General features: G+C 45.7%; 1 protein-coding gene across 10 annotated transcripts in view; it reads right to left on the reverse strand.

The window, feature by feature from the left end:
• Window positions 1-1,093: 1,093 nt before the first annotated feature.
• The window catches only part of CAMTA1 (calmodulin binding transcription activator 1), a 190,784-nt gene continuing 169,808 nt past the window's right edge, over window positions 1,094-22,069 (reverse strand). For 2 of the 10 annotated variants that reach the window (XM_065737856.1, XM_065737860.1), the window contains exons 11-23: window positions 19,358-19,491; window positions 18,908-19,104; window positions 18,491-18,569; window positions 17,199-17,514; window positions 16,324-16,847; window positions 15,802-15,989; window positions 15,154-15,400; window positions 14,603-14,674; window positions 13,705-13,725; window positions 11,394-11,587; window positions 11,121-11,195; window positions 8,755-8,785; window positions 1,185-1,381 (exon numbers count right to left, since the gene is read on the reverse strand). In XM_065737856.1, the coding sequence (XP_065593928.1) occupies window positions 1,349-1,381; window positions 8,755-8,785; window positions 11,121-11,195; window positions 11,394-11,587; window positions 13,705-13,725; window positions 14,603-14,674; window positions 15,154-15,400; window positions 15,802-15,989; window positions 16,324-16,847; window positions 17,199-17,514; window positions 18,491-18,569; window positions 18,908-19,104; window positions 19,358-19,491 (2,111 nt within the window). In that variant the 3' untranslated portion in view covers window positions 1,185-1,348. Of the gene's footprint in view, window positions 1,382-5,066; window positions 5,092-8,754; window positions 8,786-11,120; window positions 11,196-11,393; window positions 11,588-13,704; window positions 13,726-14,602; window positions 14,675-15,153; window positions 15,401-15,801; window positions 15,990-16,323; window positions 16,848-17,198; window positions 17,515-18,490; window positions 18,570-18,907; window positions 19,105-19,357; window positions 19,492-22,069 lie in introns of all 10 variants that reach the window. The other 8 variants (XM_065737857.1, XM_065737859.1, XM_065737852.1 and 5 more) reach the window with 7 other exon arrangements.

Raw genomic sequence — 22,069 nt, forward strand, 5'->3', positions numbered from 1 at the left:
TACAGTAGCTCTTTTTTGCCATTTAGTCATGCTTTAGCAAAAATGTTCTTCTAAAGAACATTTAAAATAAAGTTTCTTATAGTGAAATAAAGTTTTTGTTTCATTTTACAGACCATAGCCACTAATGCTTTGCTTTTGTTCATTTCTTTTTCTTGAGTTTCATGCACATATCTCTTTGTTTTAATATATACAATATGTACAAACAATACATCCACACTCTTCTCGTTCATTCAGACAAAACTATACAAATAATAATTTTATCTTGCCAAGTTATTGACCCTTTATGAATAAAATATTTAGTAATTAATCAATATATTCCCTTTCAAATATTTTTTTCTCATTTTCCATTTCTACCTTCTATATATACAGAAACTGCCCAGATTTGATGAAAGAGCCAAAAAAAAAAAAAGTAATTTACTGGCCAGAATGCAGCACCACTCTGCTCTTTAGGTGGTATAAAATGTCCAGGCAACATATGTATGTGACTCTGCAAAATGACAAGAGGTTTGAGGATAAAAAGCTACATGTCTTGCAAATTATTTTAACAACTTAATTAAAATAACAGTACATGAAAGTAAGGCTAGAAAATAAAGTGCTGAATATGAGAGAAAATACATGGCAATCAATACGATTTTGCAGGTTCTAGAGTAAAAATACCTAAAAGAAACTTTTTAAAACTTGCTTAAGTTGCTCTCTGCTTCTTGCACATTACCCGTTTATCTCACATGCCAACCCCTTCTGTAAGTTCCCACGGGATGTATTAAAAACCTGCAGATTTAAAAAGTTGCATTAAGTGTGCTGTAGAGATTTAAATAAACACAAAGGACAGATGTGCGAAGGAGATGAGGATGCATGGACCCAATAAAGACGTACTGATCTAAGCCCCTCCAGTGAGACTCTCAAAGCTTCAGTTTCTTGGAGATGACTGACAAGTGCAGGAACAGCATTCTTGTGTTGCTTGTGCATTCCCACCTTTTCTTAACAATATTTTTGGTATAATATTTGTACAGTTCCACATGTTGTTTAATACAGCCCTATATGAAAAGGATAATTAATCGCTTCTTCCTTCTCGGAGAATGAAGCAACTCACAAATTCTTCCTGGTGTCTTTTTTTTATTCCTATGATCCAACAGAAGATTGAGTTCCAAGATGTCTTGCTGAACAAATTAAATGTTGTCCATGAAAGTGCAAATGCAATGACCAAAACATTACTGTTAAAATCCTGCAGATGGTATTTCCAGAACTGCAGTGGGTATTTTTGTTGTTGTTGCATGTCTCTGCTAAAAACAGAAAATGAAAACAGTCTGAGAAGCAATGTCACATTGCTACGGGATGCTGCTGCTTATCTTCAAGTTCCTTGGCCTTTTTCAATTCTTTCACTCTGAAAAAACAAAGAGGAGCTATGTAACACTTCTAATCCAAAACACTTTCAATACTGAAAAATCAAATCGATTCCTCCCTCTAACTTCCAGTACAAAAGAGACACCTCCCAGAGAAATGCTCTCAACACCATAAACAGTTGGAAGCGCAAGAGTGGGACAGCAGAAATCCAAGGCAAAACACATCTGGACACACAAGCTAATTTTCTAACACCCCTTCCTCGTGGCGTTGATGTGTGCATGTCAGCTCAGGCTCCCTGCAAAGGAGCCCGACCAAACCGGCGAGGGCTTCCTGGGCAGCACCTGCACCTGAAGGTGTGTCACAATCACACTGGAGCTGCAAATCTATGTAACAGAATCCAACTAGAAGTGAACAAATTTAGTGAAAACTAAGTAAATATAAATTAGACTCTAAGAGGTCTCAGGAGAGCTAAGTAGCAGGAATGTCAGTTTGTAGCCTCTTTAAGCAGACCTCTACTCATGCCTTATCTTTTGGCTCTTCTACCAGCTTGCTGAGGCTGTAAACTGACCTTCATTTGTCACTGTTTTATTTATTTTTCCGCATACACAATTACATCAGTCAGGAGGAGCTGGCTGCTTTTAACTTTGAGCTTACTGAAAGCTCCAGCACTAAAAGACACTGAACTTGTGAAACCTGGGGAAACAGGAGTCCATGAACGAATCACACTGACTGGAACTGGTAAGGTCACACCTTTGTTGGTTATCTCAAACTGCTTGAGAATATAATGCCTGGAAAGACAGAGGACTCTGACAGTCCAGATGCACGTGCCATTTTCAGAGTCTGAAGACCTACCTTCAAGAGGCACTGGCACTCCTGAAACCTAAGTCTGGCACAGAGGAAGCCTCAACACAGCTCTCCCAGACACCAAGAAAGGAGGAGGAAAAGCAGTCACTGGCTGTGACTGCCTGCTTGGGTAGTGCTGTGCTGAGCCTCAGTTCCTCCTTCAGTTTACAGTGACATTTTATTCAGGGAAACCGTGTCTCTGCACAAGCTGACATCTAAGGGGCCCTGCTGACATCAGAGCTCTGAGTGAGGGCTTGAGCGTAGCACAGAAGACAGCAAGCCCCTGCTTGCCTCCAGGGGGCTGTGATGTATTACAGTGTTACCTGCTGGCGAGTCCTCATCATCCTTTCACTACAGGAAATATATGAGAGCTGGTGCAGTGAACTGAAAACGTTCACAAATGACAATTTGACCAATTTCAGTACATTTAATTTTCCTGTAACAGAAAAGCAGCCTCTCCTTTGAAATCTGAAATCTGTAATGGCTTTTTTACTGCGCAACTTAGAAACAGAAATTGCACCAAGGTAATTGCTGCACCATAAAAACATGTGCCTCTGGGCAGCAGTCTATTTTTAAGGTTTAGATTAACTATATATATGTTCAAGATACCATCTATAAATGCATGATTAGCAGTGCAACTTCCAAGTGTTTTCTGTTGCACTTCAGTACTGCAATGTAAAATTAAGCTGTTATTGTAGATCTCTTATTGAGAACATGCACATTATTTAAGCTAGTGGCTCTCCCACTGAGACATGCTACACCTTACTTCAGCACTTCAGCATGCAAGGTCTACGCTAACAAAGCATTTTTGCAGGAAGAATGCAAGACATGCTTTGCTGCCAACTTCAACCTACAGCATGCAGTATCTGTACTGGTGCAGACCTACAGGGTCTATTTAACTCGAACATGCCAAGGCAAGTTATTACAGCTATACTGTATTACTAGTTACTGAGTTACAAGTTACCATTACACTCAACATTTGCACTAGCACAGATCTATTGAGAAATACACAACACTCTACTTGGTCAAAAATGCTTTATGTCCATTGACAGATTTTCAGGCTTATGAAAGTTTTGCAAGTGCAATAATTATTACTTAAAAACCCAAGAACATATTGGTATTGAACTTCCCTGCAGTACAGTTACAGCATTTGAAAATTTGACATGGGTACCACCACTGAAAGATGCAGCTCAGCATAAAATGGCTCGAAAGAAACCACGGATTCTATCACATTTATGAACTTCAAGATGATGACCACCCCAACTTATTAAGCTACTACATCTATTTTTAATTAAACTAACCTCTGTGTACAGTAAACAGGATCAAGCACTTATGGCGACTGCAGACAGGTTCCAGGCATCCTTTATTTGTCCAGAGCAGCAGCCGGTGTGCAGGAGGAGCTGCAGCCTGGGGCTGGTGTTCGTTCCCTCATCTAGCCCTGCACAGCAAGGTCCAGGGGATGCCCTGAGTTGCTCTCCCCCATCCTGGCCTCAGGTTTGAGGCAGTGCTGCTTTGCTGAGGAACTGCAGCACAGCACAGCCAGAGTGGAACTGAAGTAGTTCTTCACTCAGTTCTTTGCTTTGATTTTGTTACTGCAATATGAAGTGTCAACACGAGCCCAGGATTCCTATCTCCGCTTTGTTAATCCTCTGCGTAATAAACCTCCCACATTTTCAAATGCTGTTAACAACTAACTTGACTGAGGAAAAAACTGTACAAATTAGGACCCTTAAAAATAAAAATACACTGATGAAGTGCTGCTAGGACAGCTTTTAAGTGAGCAGTGTAGCACTGCCTGCATGCTGGAAGGCAATCTACCTTGGTTCCTGTACTTCTACTCTCAAAATTCAGATAAAAGAAAAAAGCTAAAGTGTAGCATTTGCAGTTACAAGGATTAATAAAGTACTCTAAAGGGAAAGCACACTAAAGGACTTTACACAACAGTACAGACTACTGCAGGAAAGAAGAATGTTCTTAGAGAAGATAACTCAGTTTCATTCGTCAGACTAATTGTGAAACATGATACACATGACAGCCATGTGCTAACAGACTGTGTACAGATCTCAGCAGATGTCCATAGGCACTGGTTTAGATCTCTTCTGAAAGCACCTCCAGTTGCATGAGGACTGGTGGTGAGTTCAAGTGCAAGCCAGAGTGCACCAGAAAGGGTACCGGGCCCCGGCTGTTCCAAGGCTCCCAACACAAAGTCCCATCTCACTTCAATAGCTGCTAGAACCATGCACAGAATTACAAGGACTGCACATTTGTTTTTTCATTGCCGAAGCCGTCAGCAAAAACCTCCTCAAATAACATTTCCTTTAGATGTAAGCATCTCTAAAGTACAAGGTCATTCCCTCAGCAATAAGAGCAGATGGACAGAAAAAGCACGTGCAATAGAGATGGTGACTGCTAAGGGGTCTCAATCACGGCCGTGGCACTGACACATAAGAGGGGACAAGAAGATGAGTTCACCTCTGAGCTTGACCCTGGAGAGGAGTGCTCTGTCAGACCAAGCCTCTGCCCTCTGAGCAGCAGTACTTACTCTGGGCACCACACAGGAGGTTGCATCATTACGTGCTGAAGCAATGTGGAAAGCAACAGCCCCAGAAGCGAGCAGCAGCTCCTCTCCCAACACGCCCTCCCAAGTCTAGTATGGGAGTGTGTCAGCAGATGAATTAGGCCTACTTACAAAGAATTACAGCAAACAATGACTCCATGGTAAAGCGTAACACAAAGCTGCTTCATCGAACTGACTCCATAATGCCCAGCCAAGAAGATGTTTAATGAATCTGTGAGTTTTACAGCAGTAAGTTCTGGCAATGCTGAAGATCAGTGTAACGCACAGGGAGCAGGAGCCAGGGGAGTCTTTTCTGTCAAGTTACCTGTTGCTCTGAGAGCTGAAATAGCCTGTGGGACATTTAAGAAAAGGGAGCTCTTGCCTTTTTCCAGATATCTCATATGGGTTGCAAGACAAAAAAGACAGAAAGGCCCAATAAGAATGACACCCCAGAGCATGCGGTCTGCAATTTAACACACACATTTGAGCTCCAAACACATTCAGCCCCTGCAAGAGGGAAATGAAAGAAGAAATTACTTTGAAAATGTCTGTTGCAGGTACAGTGATGCATATCCCAATACATTTTCTCCCACTGTCCTAAACTTGGGCAAATGGGACTTTTCAATCCCTGATAACGTTCCACCATTCTCAATATTATTAAGAAGAAACCACGTACTTAAATGCAATTGCATATATTAAAAGAATAAAATAAAATGAAATAGAAGTCCTAGTTGCACCGGAGTAGGAAAGGTTTGTCACTGAAACGCCAAGAAAGGGAAGGTTATGCAGAGAACAACAAAATATAGTAAAGGTTGTTTTCTCAGGTACAAAACAAAGTTATACTTACCACAGGAACTGAATTCAGGTGCTACATGCAAGCTCCCCAAACTGGAGAGCAGCACTTAATCAGATAACAAGAAATGAGGGAGAAAGAAGGAGAATTTACTTTTACAGCGAAAAGGCCATCAGTGAATATCTTCTGCTCACCATAGGTGACAACTGCAGCACTTGTTCTGTCCCAGAGAGGACAGACATTTTGCTGTAGGCACAAAGAGATCAGTCAGCATGAAGAGCCTTGCTCCTCAGGATCTGCTCCTGATCAGCACCCAGCCCACAGCGCAGCTCAGGCAGATGTGTTTGTGTCCTACACCTATGAACAAAGGTCTCCTTCACAGGGAGCAGCAGAGGATGACTTCACCAGGCCAGCTGACACTGAGCTCCCCTGAGGAAAGCTATCACTCCCAGGCAATACTCCATGGACTTTTTTCATCTCTGAAGTTCTTTAACTTCTACTTTCAATTTAGTCTCACTTAAGTTGGACAAAAACAAACCTCTCCCCCTCCAGTTTCACTGATTCTGGTGTAATGTAACCCAAATCAACCTGGAAAAATTCATGAAAAAAATCTGTCTCAAACTGAAACATGGAAGCAAATGCCATGACTGTTTATCTGCATATGCAGACTACCTGAGCACAGTGCACAGAACACAACTTCATGTCAGACATTCCTTCAGCAAGTGAGGACACATCAGCTCGTGCATGTCAGAGTGCCCAAAAATGCCTCTCATATGTGCGTGCAGAGACAGCAGATAGACATACATTGCTAGACAAACTCAAGGCAGCAAGGAATTATTTGCCGTAACAGAGGTTTTTTTTTGTCAGAACAGCAGCTGGTACACTTCAGGAGAGAGATTTTATTGATATTTTATAGCTAATCTTTCCCAGGTAATGAAAGAAAATACACTTAAGCCCAACAGAAAGATCATATAAAGGCAAAGCCAAATGGTCTTTAGTAAGGAAAGCATCACCCGTGCACCTAGAACAACTTTTGCTGAGATATGTTAAGGTTGTCATAGCTTCCCCCCTGCATACTGCCCAATCCTCACCGTGGAACAAATTAATTTTGCATGATTGATACTCTTTTCCTGATTTGTGCTTCTTAGGTGATGGGCTTTAGATGCAAATCCAAATGGCTGCATCATTGGCTGCAATAACATACAGAATGACAAATCACTGCCTCAAAAATAGAACAGAGCTACCGGGAAAGGGAGGACATTGCAATGCACTCAATTTACATGAATGCATACATGTACATCAATATATCCGCCTGCAATGTGCTCTTGTATTACCAGCAAAATGATATTCCCATGAGCTCCTCACTTCACCATCAGATGGGTATGAGATGTGACACATTCTAGCACAGGATATCAACACCCAGTCCTACAGCATTTTATCTGAAGAACAGGATTACTGTCCTTCCTTTGGAAAAGCTACCAGCACCAGAAACTGTCCCTGCACACAGCAGTAATAAAGCCAAGGGCAGACCACCAAACCACACACAGGAGCTGGGTTTTGCTTACCCAGACTTTTCTTATTTCTGGCTCAAAGCCATTTTCATTCCATTATTCTTTCAAAGATTTTGACTGCTTTTACTGAAACCTCCAACTATGGCCCTAACATTGTTACTGTATATAAAACCAGGGTTAAGTGTGTGGCCACAAGCACTTCCAAGAACAATACAGCTGAGGTTCCGGGCTCCTTTCAGTTTGTGTGCCTCAGCCACTACGGTGTCTCCTTGGAGTGGCAGCCCCCAAATTTCCTGATCTACCCCACACTGCTCACAGCTCAAACCAGAACTTGCAAATGTTGAAAAACTTGCAGAATCTCCTATCTGCTTTCTGGTAGTTTCTGACTCGCCGTCTCAAAGTGTACTGAGGATCTGTGCAATGCTGATGCCCAGCCTGCCACAGGCACTCGAGCACGGTCACAGCACACACCTCGGGATGGCATTCCCTGGCCTCGCTCAGCAGCAGGGAGCTGGGCACTACCTGTGAGCCCAGACCCTGCACCTGCTCCTCCAACGCTGCCAGGGTGCTAAGCCTCCCTGAGGAGTACCCAATGCTATGCAGCCATGCTGCTGTTTTCCTTCCCATGCACACATGCTAACAGAAGGCTGAAACAAATGAAGTAGCCTTGACCAGTACTCATGGAAAATAAATTATCGCCCAACAACCATTCATGGAATGAGCAAGCTTCCAACATATGTGCACCAAGGTTTTTCACATGTAGACTGCTCCCCATTGTCTCCTGTACTAGAGTCCTGACTGCACTGCAGATCAGCTTCAGTGCATCTTGCAACTGCAGCAACATCTGCTCTCTGACTGGGAGTCCCAGTTCTGACTGGGAACTGCCTGTGAGCCAAAGCACATCAGGCAGCTGCAGGGCTGGAATGCTTCAGTGCGTGCCCACCCTTCTGCTGGGCAGCAAAGCAGCCTGCCAGCATGACCCAGCACACAGGAGAGAGTGTGGACAGAGTCTGCTGAGAATGACATCTAACAGAAGCTCACAGAGCACTTACTCTAAGAGTTACAGCATTTTTTATTCATTGTTTTTCTTTCCCACAGCGTAGACTGACAGTAACAGTTCAGAGAAGCAGTTATCAAAGAGCTGACCCTGGTGAATTAACTGAGCAGGCATGTGACTTACCACAAGCAACTTCTGGGAGGTAAGTATTGGCCATCTTAGGATGTAAAAAGGAGTGTGAAGAGCTCTTCAGCTTCACTTTGGCTCAGGCAGAAACAAATACCCATCTAGTGCAAGCTGCACCCATACAGCAGCTTCTAGCCTGAACGCCATCCCATTCTCACGACAAAAGGCATTATTACCCAGTGAGGGTGTGTAAATGCAGACCCAGACAAGTTCCAAGATCTACTAGTAGTTACTTCGGATACTGTAAAATATCCCATCAACACCACCACCTAAGCATGCCCATGATGAATACACGTCCTTTTTCACACACTCATGCATTGGTATTATCTACTGCGGAGCTCTGTCCTGTTATAAAAGCAGCAGTGTTAGTCATTGCAGTAGGGTTAGTTTATACAGGATTCTGTTTATATCATTAATGGAGGTGAAACTTACTGGCGTATCTTGGCTGCAGCCCCATGCAAGCAAGCAGAAAGCAAAAATATTTAAAATGGAAGAGAGGAACTGGCTAGCAGGCAGCTACACTCACCCTTTTGTACAGCCTATGGTCCACCAGTGGGCTTCAGATTGCAAAACAATACCAAAGAGCTATTAGCATACACATGGCAATAACCATACCTTACCAAGAGTTTCACTTCAGAGAGGAGATAACACTTGTGCTTGCCTGGAGATAAAAACCCTCCCCCCCTCCTACCTAACAGACTTCTCCTCTTTACCAAGGAAGAGCAGTCCTGTGCTCAGGTGTTTTAGGGCAGGATATAAACAAAATAATCCCAATACTGTCATCCCCATGGTATTTCCAGCTGCATCCTTCCTTCCCTCCTTGCAATTCAAACACTACTCCACAGAAAACATGGTAGATCATAATCACAGTAGTAGTGTTGTAGATACTTTCTCAGAAGAGTTAAATTTTCATACGATTCAGAGAATGAATATGAAATAGTATGTTATCTTCCTGGTGAAAGCTGACTGGATGGACCATACATGGATTCTGTTCAGCTAACACAAAACCACTTCAGAACTCTCCGTTTTTCTTACAGCTCTAAGTTAAACAGAGGTCACTAAACAGAGGAGTCTTCCCAAACAAATATGCAAACCTTTGGCTGTCTGACCCAGGACTACAGGAGACAGGCCAACCCGCAGCAGCTGTCACAATGAAATTTGGGTTGAAAGTTAAGTCAGCTGACAGCTCTGGACAAGGAACGTGGATGGACAAAGATCTGCTGTGGGGTCAGAAAAGTTCTGTTTCTCATCTCTACAAGCAACAGTTTGACAAGTCACGTTGATATCATGTTATGGCTGATGCATTCCCTCTACCACATTTTTGTCAACATAACAAGAGATGGACAACTATTTTTTCAAAGTTAAATGGAAAGAATGTGTCTGGTTATCAGAATGATGATGAATGACCACTTTTGTCCCCATGTCGTCTGCTAACACTCAGCCATTAGAGTTCCAATATCTTCTCTAAAAGTACACTCAACCACAACTTACATCCTTCTTATTTTCAGCAACGTCTACTCATCCATTAAGAAGAGCTCCAGCCACAGAGCACCTATCATTCTCTCCAAACATTGGAAATACTGAACAGACAACAAGGGTAGGTTCAGACCAAAATGCTTGTGATTGCTTGGAGAAAGCAGATGATCATGACTGACTGTTTCCATTTCAGAAGGAAAAGCAAGGCTTTTACTGGTCGAAAGAAAGATCGAAGCATAGGCAAAAGGGAAGGATTTGCCTGCTAACTTCAGTGATGCAAATGAGTAAGTCTTGCACTGCAAAACGAACAGGAAATGCTGAGAAAGAGGAACAAAATGAACTGAAGGCAAGAAAGCCGCTGGAACTACAGGCGTTCCTGAAGAGGTAGGTTAGCTGACAGCTAGAGATCTAACAATGTGAGTGCAGTGCAACCTCCACAGATGACAGCAGGCAGGTGGCTTCCCCACACGCTGCCTCAGGCAGACCTAAGAGGACACAACAGAAGTTCCAAGTCTCTGTCTACTTCAGCAGGACCAACCTGCCTAATGAACACAACCAAACCTTTCAGTTCTTTCCACACACCCCACTGAAAATGTGAACTACTTGTGCTTCTTTGCCAACTGTCTGACCAGCTGCTAGAGGATGAAATGCATGTGTGGTGAGAATGTCTGCAGCCTCTGCTATATGGTGTCCTTTAACTGGGAAACAGAACAGACACCCTGCATACAGAGGTGCAGTAGTGCTAGGCACAAGGAAGCATGTGGGCAAGCACGCTCAGGTTCCCATAGTGAAGACAGGCACAGAAGATATCCCATAGGCATAGAAGAGTCATCTTCACGTCCACCTGTACTCCAAGTTACTGAGGTCTGCGTGGAGTGGCTGAACTAACTTGTCTACTGCCCGGCTTCCACTTATCCGCATTAAAAAGAAGCTGTATTTGATAAGAGTCTACCAAATTACCCTTGTGACCACACTGAAATTGTTTCTGGTGCATCCCAGACGTTACTGCGTGTTGTGCTTCAGCACGTACCACAAATGCTCCGTGTAGCACACCGGTCTGTGCAGCACTCATGCACTGTAGCTATCCTTCAAATACCCGTTTGTTTTTTTCCCCCTCAAACCTCCTCAAGTCCAACTTGAAGAATCTCATGTCTTCCTTTACTCAGAATTTCTTCATTCTGAGTCTGCCCAACACACCGTGGCTGCTGCGCCGTACCAGCAGTGCAGCTCAGTGTGATGAGCCATTCCTGCCTTAGAGATTTCCTTTCTGACAGTTCACCTTGAAAGCAGCTGTACCGATTAAAAGATCTGAACAGAACTGATTCTGCTCTCCTTTGCACTGCACTCATTGCTGACACACACGAATGCTGTCACACCGCTCTGCTGAAGGGCATGTACCAAAGGGTAATGTCATACCTGTGGCGGCAGCGTCGTAAAAACCGCATAATCTTGCGAGCAGCTTGATCCTGCTTCTTGGTAAGCAGACTGCTTCTAAACATACACACACACAGAGAAAACCCAACTTTGAAGCACAAACGAGAAAGGGGAGGCTAGCACTAAATGCAAGAACAATTATCCTATGAACCGTGGTACTCATCCCACCAGCCTGTGTCCATTACAGCACAGCCCTGATCAGGGTAACCAACGACACATTCGGTCCTGGTGGTTTCTAGCACCCCAGCAGCTCACCTGAGTTTCTGTTGCACAATGGTGGCTGCCCGACGGTTCTGCCTCCTCTTCCCACATTCCTTGTAGCTGCGGTAGTACTGCTGGATCAGCATTGCAGCTCTTCTGCTCTGCTGGAACTTCTTCTGCTCATAATAGCTTCGGAATTTGCTCTGGATTAGAATGGCAGCTTGCGTCATCTTTTTATAAAGTGCATACTACGAGAGAAACAAAGAGAAGCTGAGGCACTCCAAAAACCCCACTGAGAAGTTCCTACAGCAAAAGGCTCTTATGACCCTGAGATGCAATGGAAAGCAATGAGTGCCTATCACTGACTGGGACCCTGAGAAAAACGGCGACAGCAGATGAGAGCTGTGAGCTGCGGGCACGACCTCGCTGAACACCTTTGCTGAAGCATGAATGGGTTACTTTTAGAACACGATCTGCTGTTTGCAGGTGTATTTCACTTCCCTAGGACAATGTTTGGAAGAGCCAACTTCAATCAGCTTTTATCAGACAGTGCTGCAAACATTTGGGTTGCAAATTCAACATTTCAAATGGAATAACATTAGACTCTCACTTCAACCAAAACCCACAATAATTTAGCAAGTCTAAAACAGGGCCTATGTCACACAAAAGCTTATTCTCAGTGAAGCCTGTTATAAGCACCAACTGAACCTGCAAACCTGTACAAGCTGTCACACACATTCAAAACCCTTTTTTTTAATCTCAATTCTACACCCTTTTCCTTTTAAAACAAGCAAGCACGTGGCTGCTTAACAGAGATCAAACACCACCGCACCTATTTTTTAACAGCCATCTTTTATAAGAGTAATAGAGATGCAAAATAATATACAGAAGTTGCTGTAGCACTTCTGAACTGACACTCTGACAGAGTGCTACACTGAAAGCTTTATCGTTTTCAAAACTTTGTGAACTCCAGTTGTCCACGGGTGTTTTTGGAGCTATGACATCTGCTCCCTTTATGGGGCAGATGGGATGCAGACACAGCCCTGCACAGGGCACCGTCTTTAGGTATTTCAAAGGACTCCATGTGTCTACTGGGAAAACAGGAACAAAAAAGCAAACCAACAAAAAAAAACCCAACATCATCGCACAGCAAAAAATCCCTCCAACGTTATCACAGACCACCATTTACCAAATTTCACGTTTTGGAATTGAAGCAGTCATTAGGTGCAGTTATATTTTGCCATTTTTTTTTCTTTTTTTTCCTTCTCCTGCTTTTATACATAGGTAATTGAATAGAGCACACAGCAGTTTTAAACGAGCTATTTTAAATAAGTCTGCTCGCAGGTTGGCCAAGGTTTTCCTTCCAATTTTAAGCCCACAGGGCACTTCTGTGGCTGAGTTACAAACCCCTGAATAGAAGGGTTTAAGCCTGTGCTGATCTCAGTAATGCAGTGACACAGCAGCTGAGCAAGGTGTGTGAAAGAGAAAATCACATCTCTGCATACAGAGCCCAGCAGTGTTTGCACTTGGCTCTGAGACCCACTTGGATGGCGTTACCTGCTCTGCTCCTGAGGCTCTGGGCTGCCCACAACTCCTTCTCCTCCTCTTTTCCCTATCTGGGAAGATGGAAGATGGAGAAATGACCCAACCTCTGCCTCACCCCAACAGAGAGCACCTGGCTGATACAAATCCATGGTGCTGGAGGAAGCTAAGGATGGAAAACGACCCTGAGGATCCATTCCCTCCAGGAAAAGCACCCCTTGCATCTTGGCGAGCTCTGGGAAAAGCTCAGCTGATTGCAGTATGCTTAAAGCAAGATGCTGCACAGCTGGAAAATCTGTCGTTACAGCAGAAAATTATTGGCTGTGACCAAAGTAAGACTGGCTGCGTCCCCAGTATGTACAGGAGACGGTGGTCTAAGGAATCCATGGCACAGCTTCATTAAAGGCCAATGGTCAAAAACCCTCTGGGCAGCAGGCGAAGTGCAGACATGGGTGGGACGGGCACTCCCCTACGCTCCCTGAATGCCAAGGCAAGGATCCCAGTGAAAGCTAACAAGCAGCAACAAAGGAAAGCTCCTCTTCTGGAAACGAGCTCCAAAACGCTGCCTGCACCTCAGCCCATCACTGCTTCTGTGAGCTTCTGTAGAAGCAGGAGACTCGCTTTGTTCCAGCGTACTTCTGTGCTGATATGCTGTAGCACAGCAGCCCCTGAATCTCTTCTGACAGAGGTCTGGTTTGTCAGTGATTTCTCTGCCACAGATGCTATAAAAACATTTCACTAAACGCCAGGCTCTCCTGCTTTATTCTGAACATGAAAGCTTTTGACCCAAAGGGAACAGTTCCCAAAACAGTGTTTGTATTACCTTCAAGGCTATCCAAGTAAGCTTAGGGAGAAACAGAAAATACACAGTTAATGTTAGTTCTACAAATAAGGAATTGGAAAAAATATATATATATTAAAAAAAATTAAACCATCTTCTTTCAAAAAGGTGCAATCCTGGGAAATTCCAGGATCCCAGACAGAACAGTTTGCCAAGCAGCTTCTGAAAGGAATTAAGTTTCACTGTTTACAGGAAGCACCGAGACATGGCAGTTTGAATGTAAATCACGATGCCGTCACCGGTCACCAGAAACACTTCTCAAATAAATGGTTTTGAAGGTTGGAAAAGAGTACAGCACCTTGCCTGTCATTTTACATCACGTGCCCCTGTGGGAGCAGACAGCTTGAGTCTAAGGCACGGCAAAACCAGCGAGGCAGGCACGAGCCTCCACCAAAAAAGCTGAACCAAAACGAACTTCTTGTTCTGGGGTTGAGAACTCAGCCTAAAAACTTGTCTCCAACCACAGTCTGGAGAACAGCCTCCATTCTGGAACAAGCTCAGTGAGCTTAAGCACAGGACTTCCCATAGCTTAAGATGTGCAAAATAAAACAACCTATATTTTTTTATCTTTGCCCTTGTCCAAGGCAAAACCAACTTCAATTTCACAATGAAATTTGGCAAGCAACTAGTCAGAGAACTTTCTCACCAGACTATAGCATGCACATTGGCCAGGATGGGATATGTTACTGCCCTCTATCTCACAGCAGAACAAAATCCTTTCAAGGAAGCATACTCTGAATTAAGATTCGAGATATGTATTTTCTTCCCTTTTTAATTCTGCCTGAGCAGGGTAAAAAGCATACAGGAGAAACGAGGTAATTCCCATTGCAGGCTGTGTTTGTGGCACTTGTTTGGTTCAGGAAACCAATTCCATGATTACCTGTTTGTATTTTCGGTAGCAACGCTGGATGACAGCGGCAGCCACCTCTTGCTGCTCCCGGAGTGGACGACCCTGTGTGGAAAAGCAAAGCAGCAATCATCAGACTGCACCAAAACAGGACAGTGGTTTTTAAACAGTGGCTAAGCAGCTCCCAGCAGCTTGCAGGGCACCGACTTCCACCAACTCCTGCTACTGTTACACGGTCTGATTCACGACTACACATTTCCCAGAGACACCTCTATGCCCAATTCACATAAGAGAGAAAACCCTCAAAACTGACGCCCATGCTGAGCAGGCAGCTTGCCACAACATATATTTGGAGGACATTTTTGAGAGTTATGCCAGCACAAAACACGTGCTACGACACGGCGTGCTTCCTCTGGTCAAGCAGATGCTAGGCAAACACCAGCAAGTGAATGCTAGGAGAAAATGTTATGGAAGATACAATTATTATTTTTCATCCCTGGGGAGGGTATTACCCACATGTTATTCTGCAACAAACAGTACTCTCACATCTAACGAGGAAGGCATTTAATGTTTCGGCCACGTACCTTATATTTCCTGAAGACTGTCTGGACAAGTTTGGCAGCTTCATAGAGCTCTCTCTGCTCATGATCAGACAGAGTTAACTGTGCAAACTCATTTTCTACCTTCTCGCTGGTGGATGCACTCAGAAATTCAGACCAGTCCGCTGCCGAAGGAAGGCTGGGTTTCTCGAAAGCTATTTCACTGATGGGTGAGCCTGCAGGGCTCAAGCTGGTGTTTGAAGAAGGGGTCAAGGGTTCACTATACATACTTCTGAAACACCAATCACAGGAGGAATTATTAACTCACAAAGCAGCTGGACTGGCATCACAGATAAGGAACTAAACATTGATGAGTTTAAGGGAGAGACTCAAGCTCCCTTCTGTCTCTGTGACCAATATCCCGCATTTCTAAGCCTGCCTGTACTGCACTGCATCGGTTTGGCATTGGAAAAGAAGTTACAAGTCAGCCCTTGTGGTATTATGACTGCTACGCTTCCTCTCCTGCATGCACTTCCATTCTTCCACGAATGCGTAGCTGTGTTGGCAGCGATACATTTGTGTACCCCTGGGCTGGAAGCACTCACATTAAATCCCACCGAGAAACAGCACCTGCAGCTGCCCAGCACGCAGCCCACCCAAAAAGCCCAGAGCAACTTCACAACTCATACTGACCTAATCTGTGCAGCACTCGGCAGATGATCGACATCAGCAAGGTAACTGGCCAGCCAGCTCATCGTGGTGCTCATGGCAGCACTCTCTGCTCTCTCCACCTGCGGTGACTCCATTGGCACAAAATTCTCCCGCTTGATCCTGTCAGGCGTAGCTTCAATAATGTGCTCTGCAAGTGTCATCATGTTCACCTGGGGGAGAGGAGAGCAAACTTTTGCTGCCTGGTAACGAGAGCCTTGTGTTTGCATGTGACAAACCCAGCTTTGTGCCTCAGAGAAAAGACATGCTGCCCAGCACCAGGGAGAAATCATTACCCAAAGCTCATTCACTTCCATCTCTTCTGATGAGGCACTGCAGGGTTTCACATTCCCCAGACCTTTTTCTTCCCGAGTGTGTGGGGAACCTAAGAGGTCTGGTGAGAGGTACGTGTCATTGGACCGTGCACTTAGGGTGGAAGGACACCCTCTGACAACAGGAGAAACTATACAGTGAGCACACCACCACCCCAGAGCCACAGCTGTTTACCTGCAAGTCATCCATGTGGCGTAAGCAGTCCTCATCCCCTACATTGTCTCTATAGGACAAGAGCTCTGCATCCACTAACTCCCTGTCAGCCAACATCAGCACGTTCATCTGCTCTCGCTGGCGTAGCCGATGGCCCACAGTGTCCTTCCCCTGCGCAGTGCTCTTCTGGCTCCCCACTAACTGCACTGCAGACACACCAATGTAAATGTCTTTTGGGTTCCACTTGACGCCTGCTTGGCTGCCAGAGCCCCGGTACCCAGCCACTTCTGGGATGTGCTGGGAGAGCTCCCGGCCGTAGTCCCTTATCCCTTCACTGGGGCTGATTGTCTCAGTGGTGGACTGCTTGGAGCTGGAGTTCTGCTTCCTGACACTCGGCTGTTCCAGGCTCAGCGCAGTGGAAAGCAGCTTCTCTTGCCGGGCTTGAAAATACTCAGGGCTGAGCTTATGTTTTTTGGGTGCAGGGTAATCTTTCTGAGTCTCACTACTGTAGTAACTGGAAGGTTCTGATCTCGGTCGTCTCAGCTCTAAAAACAAACAGATCAAAGGTCAAGTGAAGTATGCAACAGGTGACTGCTGTAGGAACAACAACTGCTGCTGCAGAGCAGCACACTGAAGTTCATGCTGTGCTGTGCAACACCCAATAGTGTATGCAAAGGAATTAACGCCCAGAGAGGATATTATCCAGAACATTCTTCAGATATACACACCTTCCTGGAGCATTCACTCACTCCTTTTTTCAATATTTACACGAGAGCATGGAACACATAACAGGGAACCCACAAAACATTAACATGGACAGCAGGGCTACAGGTGAGCTCCTTGCTTTAGGATTTTACATATCACCTACGAGAAACGGCACCGTTGGTTTTTCTTACCTGTGTTGGTACTGGAAATCACAGTAACTCCCTTCTGAGGCTCTTGAGAGGCAATAAGCTCACTGTGCCACTGGGACACCCAGTTTTCTGTGCTGGAGTCAGTGCTTGAGGGGCACTGAACTCTGGGGTTTTGTCCAAGCTGAGTTTGCTCATCACGCTGTAGCTGCTCCAAGCACTCTGCCAACTTCACGTGGCCCCGAGACCGGGCAATTGCCAGTGGCAGTCTCCCAAGGGAGTCAGGAATAGAGATGGCTCGGCGGTCCCACTTATACAGCACAACAGCTGCATCCATGTGGCCCAGGGCACATGCCCACATCTGAAAAAAAACCACAATTGACCCGCTGTGAGACTTGTTTTTTCCTTATCTTCTTATTAATGCAGTGGAGTCTTGTCCTCAGGTCACAGAAACCTGATTAGCAAACCACAACATGTGTCACCAGCAATGGGCTTTTATAGATGTCCTCTGCAAAAAGCCATTACAGAGGATTAGATGCATGCTGTTCTCTCTGCTGAGTGAGAAACCTCCATTTGCCATAGGAAGCTGACAGTTTCTCACCATCAGTGCATTGATTTTCAGCTGTGTCAGGCACACTAAGACTGCTGCAGAGAAAGAATGTCCTCATACAGAGATCTCTGAGATTAGAAACACACAGGAAGAACTAAAGGTTGGGAACAGTAAAATCAAACACTCTGCTGTTGTAATCTGGCACTTCTGGTTCTACCTGCTTTGGTGTTTTGCTTAAGCTCTACATGTCATGATTTCATGACTCCAACAAACAAGACATTGTTATGACTTTACAACCTCTACAGGGAAAGGAGAGAACTTGAAAGAAGGTATGTAAAGGGCTCATCCCCAGCACAACACTCGTGAGTAGATGCTGGAAGAAAGACAGATCAGAACCACCTGTCTGTCCCCTGCCATCACATTACTCCATTACAAGGATTTCAGATTAGATATTAGGAAGAAGTTCTTCACTCTGGCACAGGCTGCTCAGAGAGGTGTGGGTGTCCCATCCCTGGAGGTGCCCTGGCAGCCTGAAGGAGGGGTGGAAGCAGCCCATGGCAGGGGGTTGGCTTTAAGGTCCCTTCCAATCCAACTGTTATGTGATTCTTCTGTCAGAACTCTCTCAACAAAACACTAGGAAGATGGTAGCACATTTTAACATTTACACAGCAAGGACACATAGGAAATATCTTGTTTTATGTTACACTCTGAAGAGTAGAAAATAACATCAGGAAGGACTCCAGAAGGTCCTCAGACACTTTCAGAAGTTTCTGTCCCTGCTGCTTACCAGGGGGGTGCAGGAGAAATGATCCACATTCAAAGGGTCAACTTCCAGCTCCAGATCAATGCTGTCTGCGTGTTTGGTGCTGCAGAAAAAAAACACAACAGAACAAATTATACACTGAAGATAAGTCAGGATAATTTCCTAAATATTCAGCTTTACCCAGTGCATCATACCACAGTGAAGTGGCCATACACGTGACCATGACACACATTTACTACTTATGGTGCCCACAATAGAGACTTTAAATATGATAACTCCAGTGGCTGCGCTCCATCACAAGATACAGGTCCTCCCAGAGAAGGGGACGGGAAGAAGTTGGCTGTTTGTAAGGGACAACCAAAAATCTGGAGCAAGCAGAGCTTACGTGTGTTTCAGTCATATCAGTATTGATACCAACGAGTCCAGCAGGCCGGGTCTTACCGCCATTTGATGAGGGTCTGGATCAGTGTAGCATAGCCCTGGGCAGCAGCTAGGTGGAGCAGTGTCATTCCTCGGAAAGTCTTTGAATGGATCAAGTGTTTGGACTTTGCCCAGCAAGCACGACTCATCATCTTCTCGCACACCACCACCACGCGGCTCTCGAAGCAGCTGCCCAAGGTTCCAGTCCCAGAAACGCACTGAAACCACCACACACAACCCACTTTAACCACGGAGCAGAGCTGCACCTGCCCTGAGCAGGCAACCTTTCACTTTCAGAAGTACTGAGACAGTGGAAAATGTGAGTGAGAGCCAACTGCTCCTAAAGACATCCACAAAGACTTGTTGCTTAAAAAAAGCCAAAACAACTGCACTATTCTCCAACCCCCATCACACACAAATGCTGTTAAGAAACCACAAAGCTGCTGTGACTGGATGCAGCACGGTCCATACCTGCACCTGCGTTCCTCCATTCCCGCTCCCATTGCTCCCTCCTCCTTGCTTGTGCTGCTGGGAGCCTGTCATTTCGGCCATTCTCCTCTCCATCTGCTCGAGGCGCTCCAGTATCGACATCCTGAACTGGTTATCTAGGTTGAGGAAAGGCAGAATAAGGTTATTTCCACGAAAAGGGAGCTCAGTTTTTGGCAGCCCACTGCAGAGAGCTGCGATCAACCGCCCTGAAAATCACAAAGATTTGCTCCACTTGGTAACGCACGGAGACACGTGCTCTGCAGCACGCTGCCTCTTCAGGTTTGAAAATACAAATAAACCCTGAGCAAATGTAATTGTTCAGACAGTGTCTCAGCAGAATCAATCCTCTCAGTTTTAGAGATGCTCTCTCTGCTTTCACAGGAGTACTGAATTCAGCTTGGCTTTTCTCCTGAAACTACGCGATAACGGCACCTGGAAGAAAAAGACTGCTTTGCTTCCTCCTGCATTTAGAATGAGAGGCTGTTAAAAAGGACCACGTTCCTGACCTGAAAGACACACTTCCTTGGACTACAACTGCAGCCAAGCACCTGCTATAAGATTACCAGGAACCTCAGGGGATGGGCATTGATAAAGCAGTAACATCCTCCTGAAAAGCAGAGTCCTGCGGTCTCTGCACGAGTCTAAAGCGTGTATCAGTTATTTTTCCTCACGCTGTAAGCTAGCACTGTGATGCAGCTAGTATTGCTTGAATGGGGAGAATGAGGCTGTAATACTGAATTAGGGCATTGCTAAACCTGAGACTGGAGAGATCAACTTGGGAGCTATCTTTGTGTTGATGCCCAGCCACTGCAGCAAAGCCTGCTAGCAGCAATGGGAATTCGTGCACGACAATTTAAATGCTTTTATCACGCTTTATCTTGAAAGTCCAGTCTGAGAGACCTGTATACAGAGCCCTTAGCAGCCGGCTGCAGGACCACCTGCCCCACAGAAAGTTCCTTAAGTTCACTGCTTCCAGCAGTGCAGCTTGAAGTATGACAATGCCAGTGAGTGATATTTTTAGAAAAAATTGCCATAAAGGTAAACCAAAGTCCACGCCAGCACAACTCCCACGTGGCAGATCCACATGGATAACCTCTGTTTGACCCAAGAATTAGACATCAATTAACAGTGAGGAATGAAACCCCTAAGTCTCCCTTCCTTCCCTAACCATTTGTCACTGATGTCAGCTGTGACACCTGCTGCCTTTCCAGCATTTAGGTAACAACAGCAAAAGCAGCCAGCCCCGCTGTGCCCTGGCAGCAGACATGGGGGCAGCTCCAACACACAGCAATTCAGCACTTTGGTGGCCGTGTTTGAGCTGCAGGGTTGGACTCAATGACCTCCAGAGGTCCCTTCCAACCTCAGTCACTGACCACAGTCCCACCCATGAGCTGCTCACGAGCCAGGAACAGGAGAACGCCAGCACGCCGCTTCCCACTGCGCACAGGGGAGCTCACCAGGGTCTTCCCCTGCCTAGCTGGAAAGGGCCTTGTTATTACTGCCTGATTAACAGTTCAGTTGCCCCGTGGATGGCAAAGCCTTCGGGGAACGCATCATGCGGATGCACTCTGACAGCTCTGCCTCCCAACCGCAGGCAGTGCCCAGAGTCCTGCTGCTCAGCAAGCCTTTGTTCAGGCAGTGCTGCAGTGTGCTGCAGTGCAGTCTGCTCCCCTGCCTCCTCCTTCCATCGCCATGCAGAGCACGTATGCTGCAGAGACGACAGCGACCCGGCGTCGCTGAGCCCTCCCTCGGCTCAGGGCTGTGGCAAACAGCTCATGTTGTGGGGACACAGCCACATCTGCTGCACATCCCACGCCTGCACGGTTTGGGCTGCTGGCACTCGTGTTTTATTAGAGCTAGGAGGAGCAACGCAGCCCAGCTGTCACGTCCATGCCACCAACCTCACACAGACAAAGGTTCTGTATGGTCAGAAACAGCAGACGATTTCTGTGAGATACAACAGTAGGTAGCACAGACTGAGGTCAATACTGATATACATGTATTTTTTCTTAACAAGCTCCAAACATCACAGAACAGAAATGGGGGCCCCAGGCCTGCACCCATCTTCCAGGCTCTCCCTGAAGGACTGCAGTCTCTGTGATGAAGCTCCCCTCCTCCTCCTGCTCACACCAAGTGCTCCCCCACACCTTCTGCTGGAGGACTGACTGAAGTTACCCAAGGGATCACTGTCACTACACCACTGTCCCCAGATCAGAGCCATGCTGCTTTTAATGAAGTGGGAAGGCAACTAAACCTTCTGGAGCTTCAGCACGGAGCGAAGGGAGCACTCCTGAAGGCTGACAAAGGCTGCTGCTGTTTCCCCAGCCTGAACTGGAAAGCTCCAGGCAGCAAAGATGGAAATGGGGTGGGAATTCACCGAAGTCTGTATGCCGCCCATCTTCCAGGTGACGTAATGCACTACCTAGCAGCTAGAACAAAGACCCAGCAGACAGCAGCAGCAGAATTCTTTGCATACAGTCAGCACAGCTCCTGCACTGCTGAGAATCCAACACAGCTACAGAGAGAACCTCTGCTCCCGTGGCAGAGTCAGAGGGGTCCACCTGCTCACAGCAGCAAGCTCTGGGACCTGCATGCATGCACATACAGCTCCAGTGCAACTGTCAGCTCCTGCACGCTTCCTTCATGGGGTGCTCGGCAACACCGCTCAGGATCCTTTCCACACCGCCTCATAGG

Source organism: Cyrtonyx montezumae, unplaced genomic scaffold (assembly GCF_038088225.1).
Source record: "Cyrtonyx montezumae isolate F1298 unplaced genomic scaffold, pur_monq_1.0 scaffold_21, whole genome shotgun sequence".
NCBI classification, from domain to species: Eukaryota; Metazoa; Chordata; class Aves; order Galliformes; family Odontophoridae; genus Cyrtonyx; species Cyrtonyx montezumae.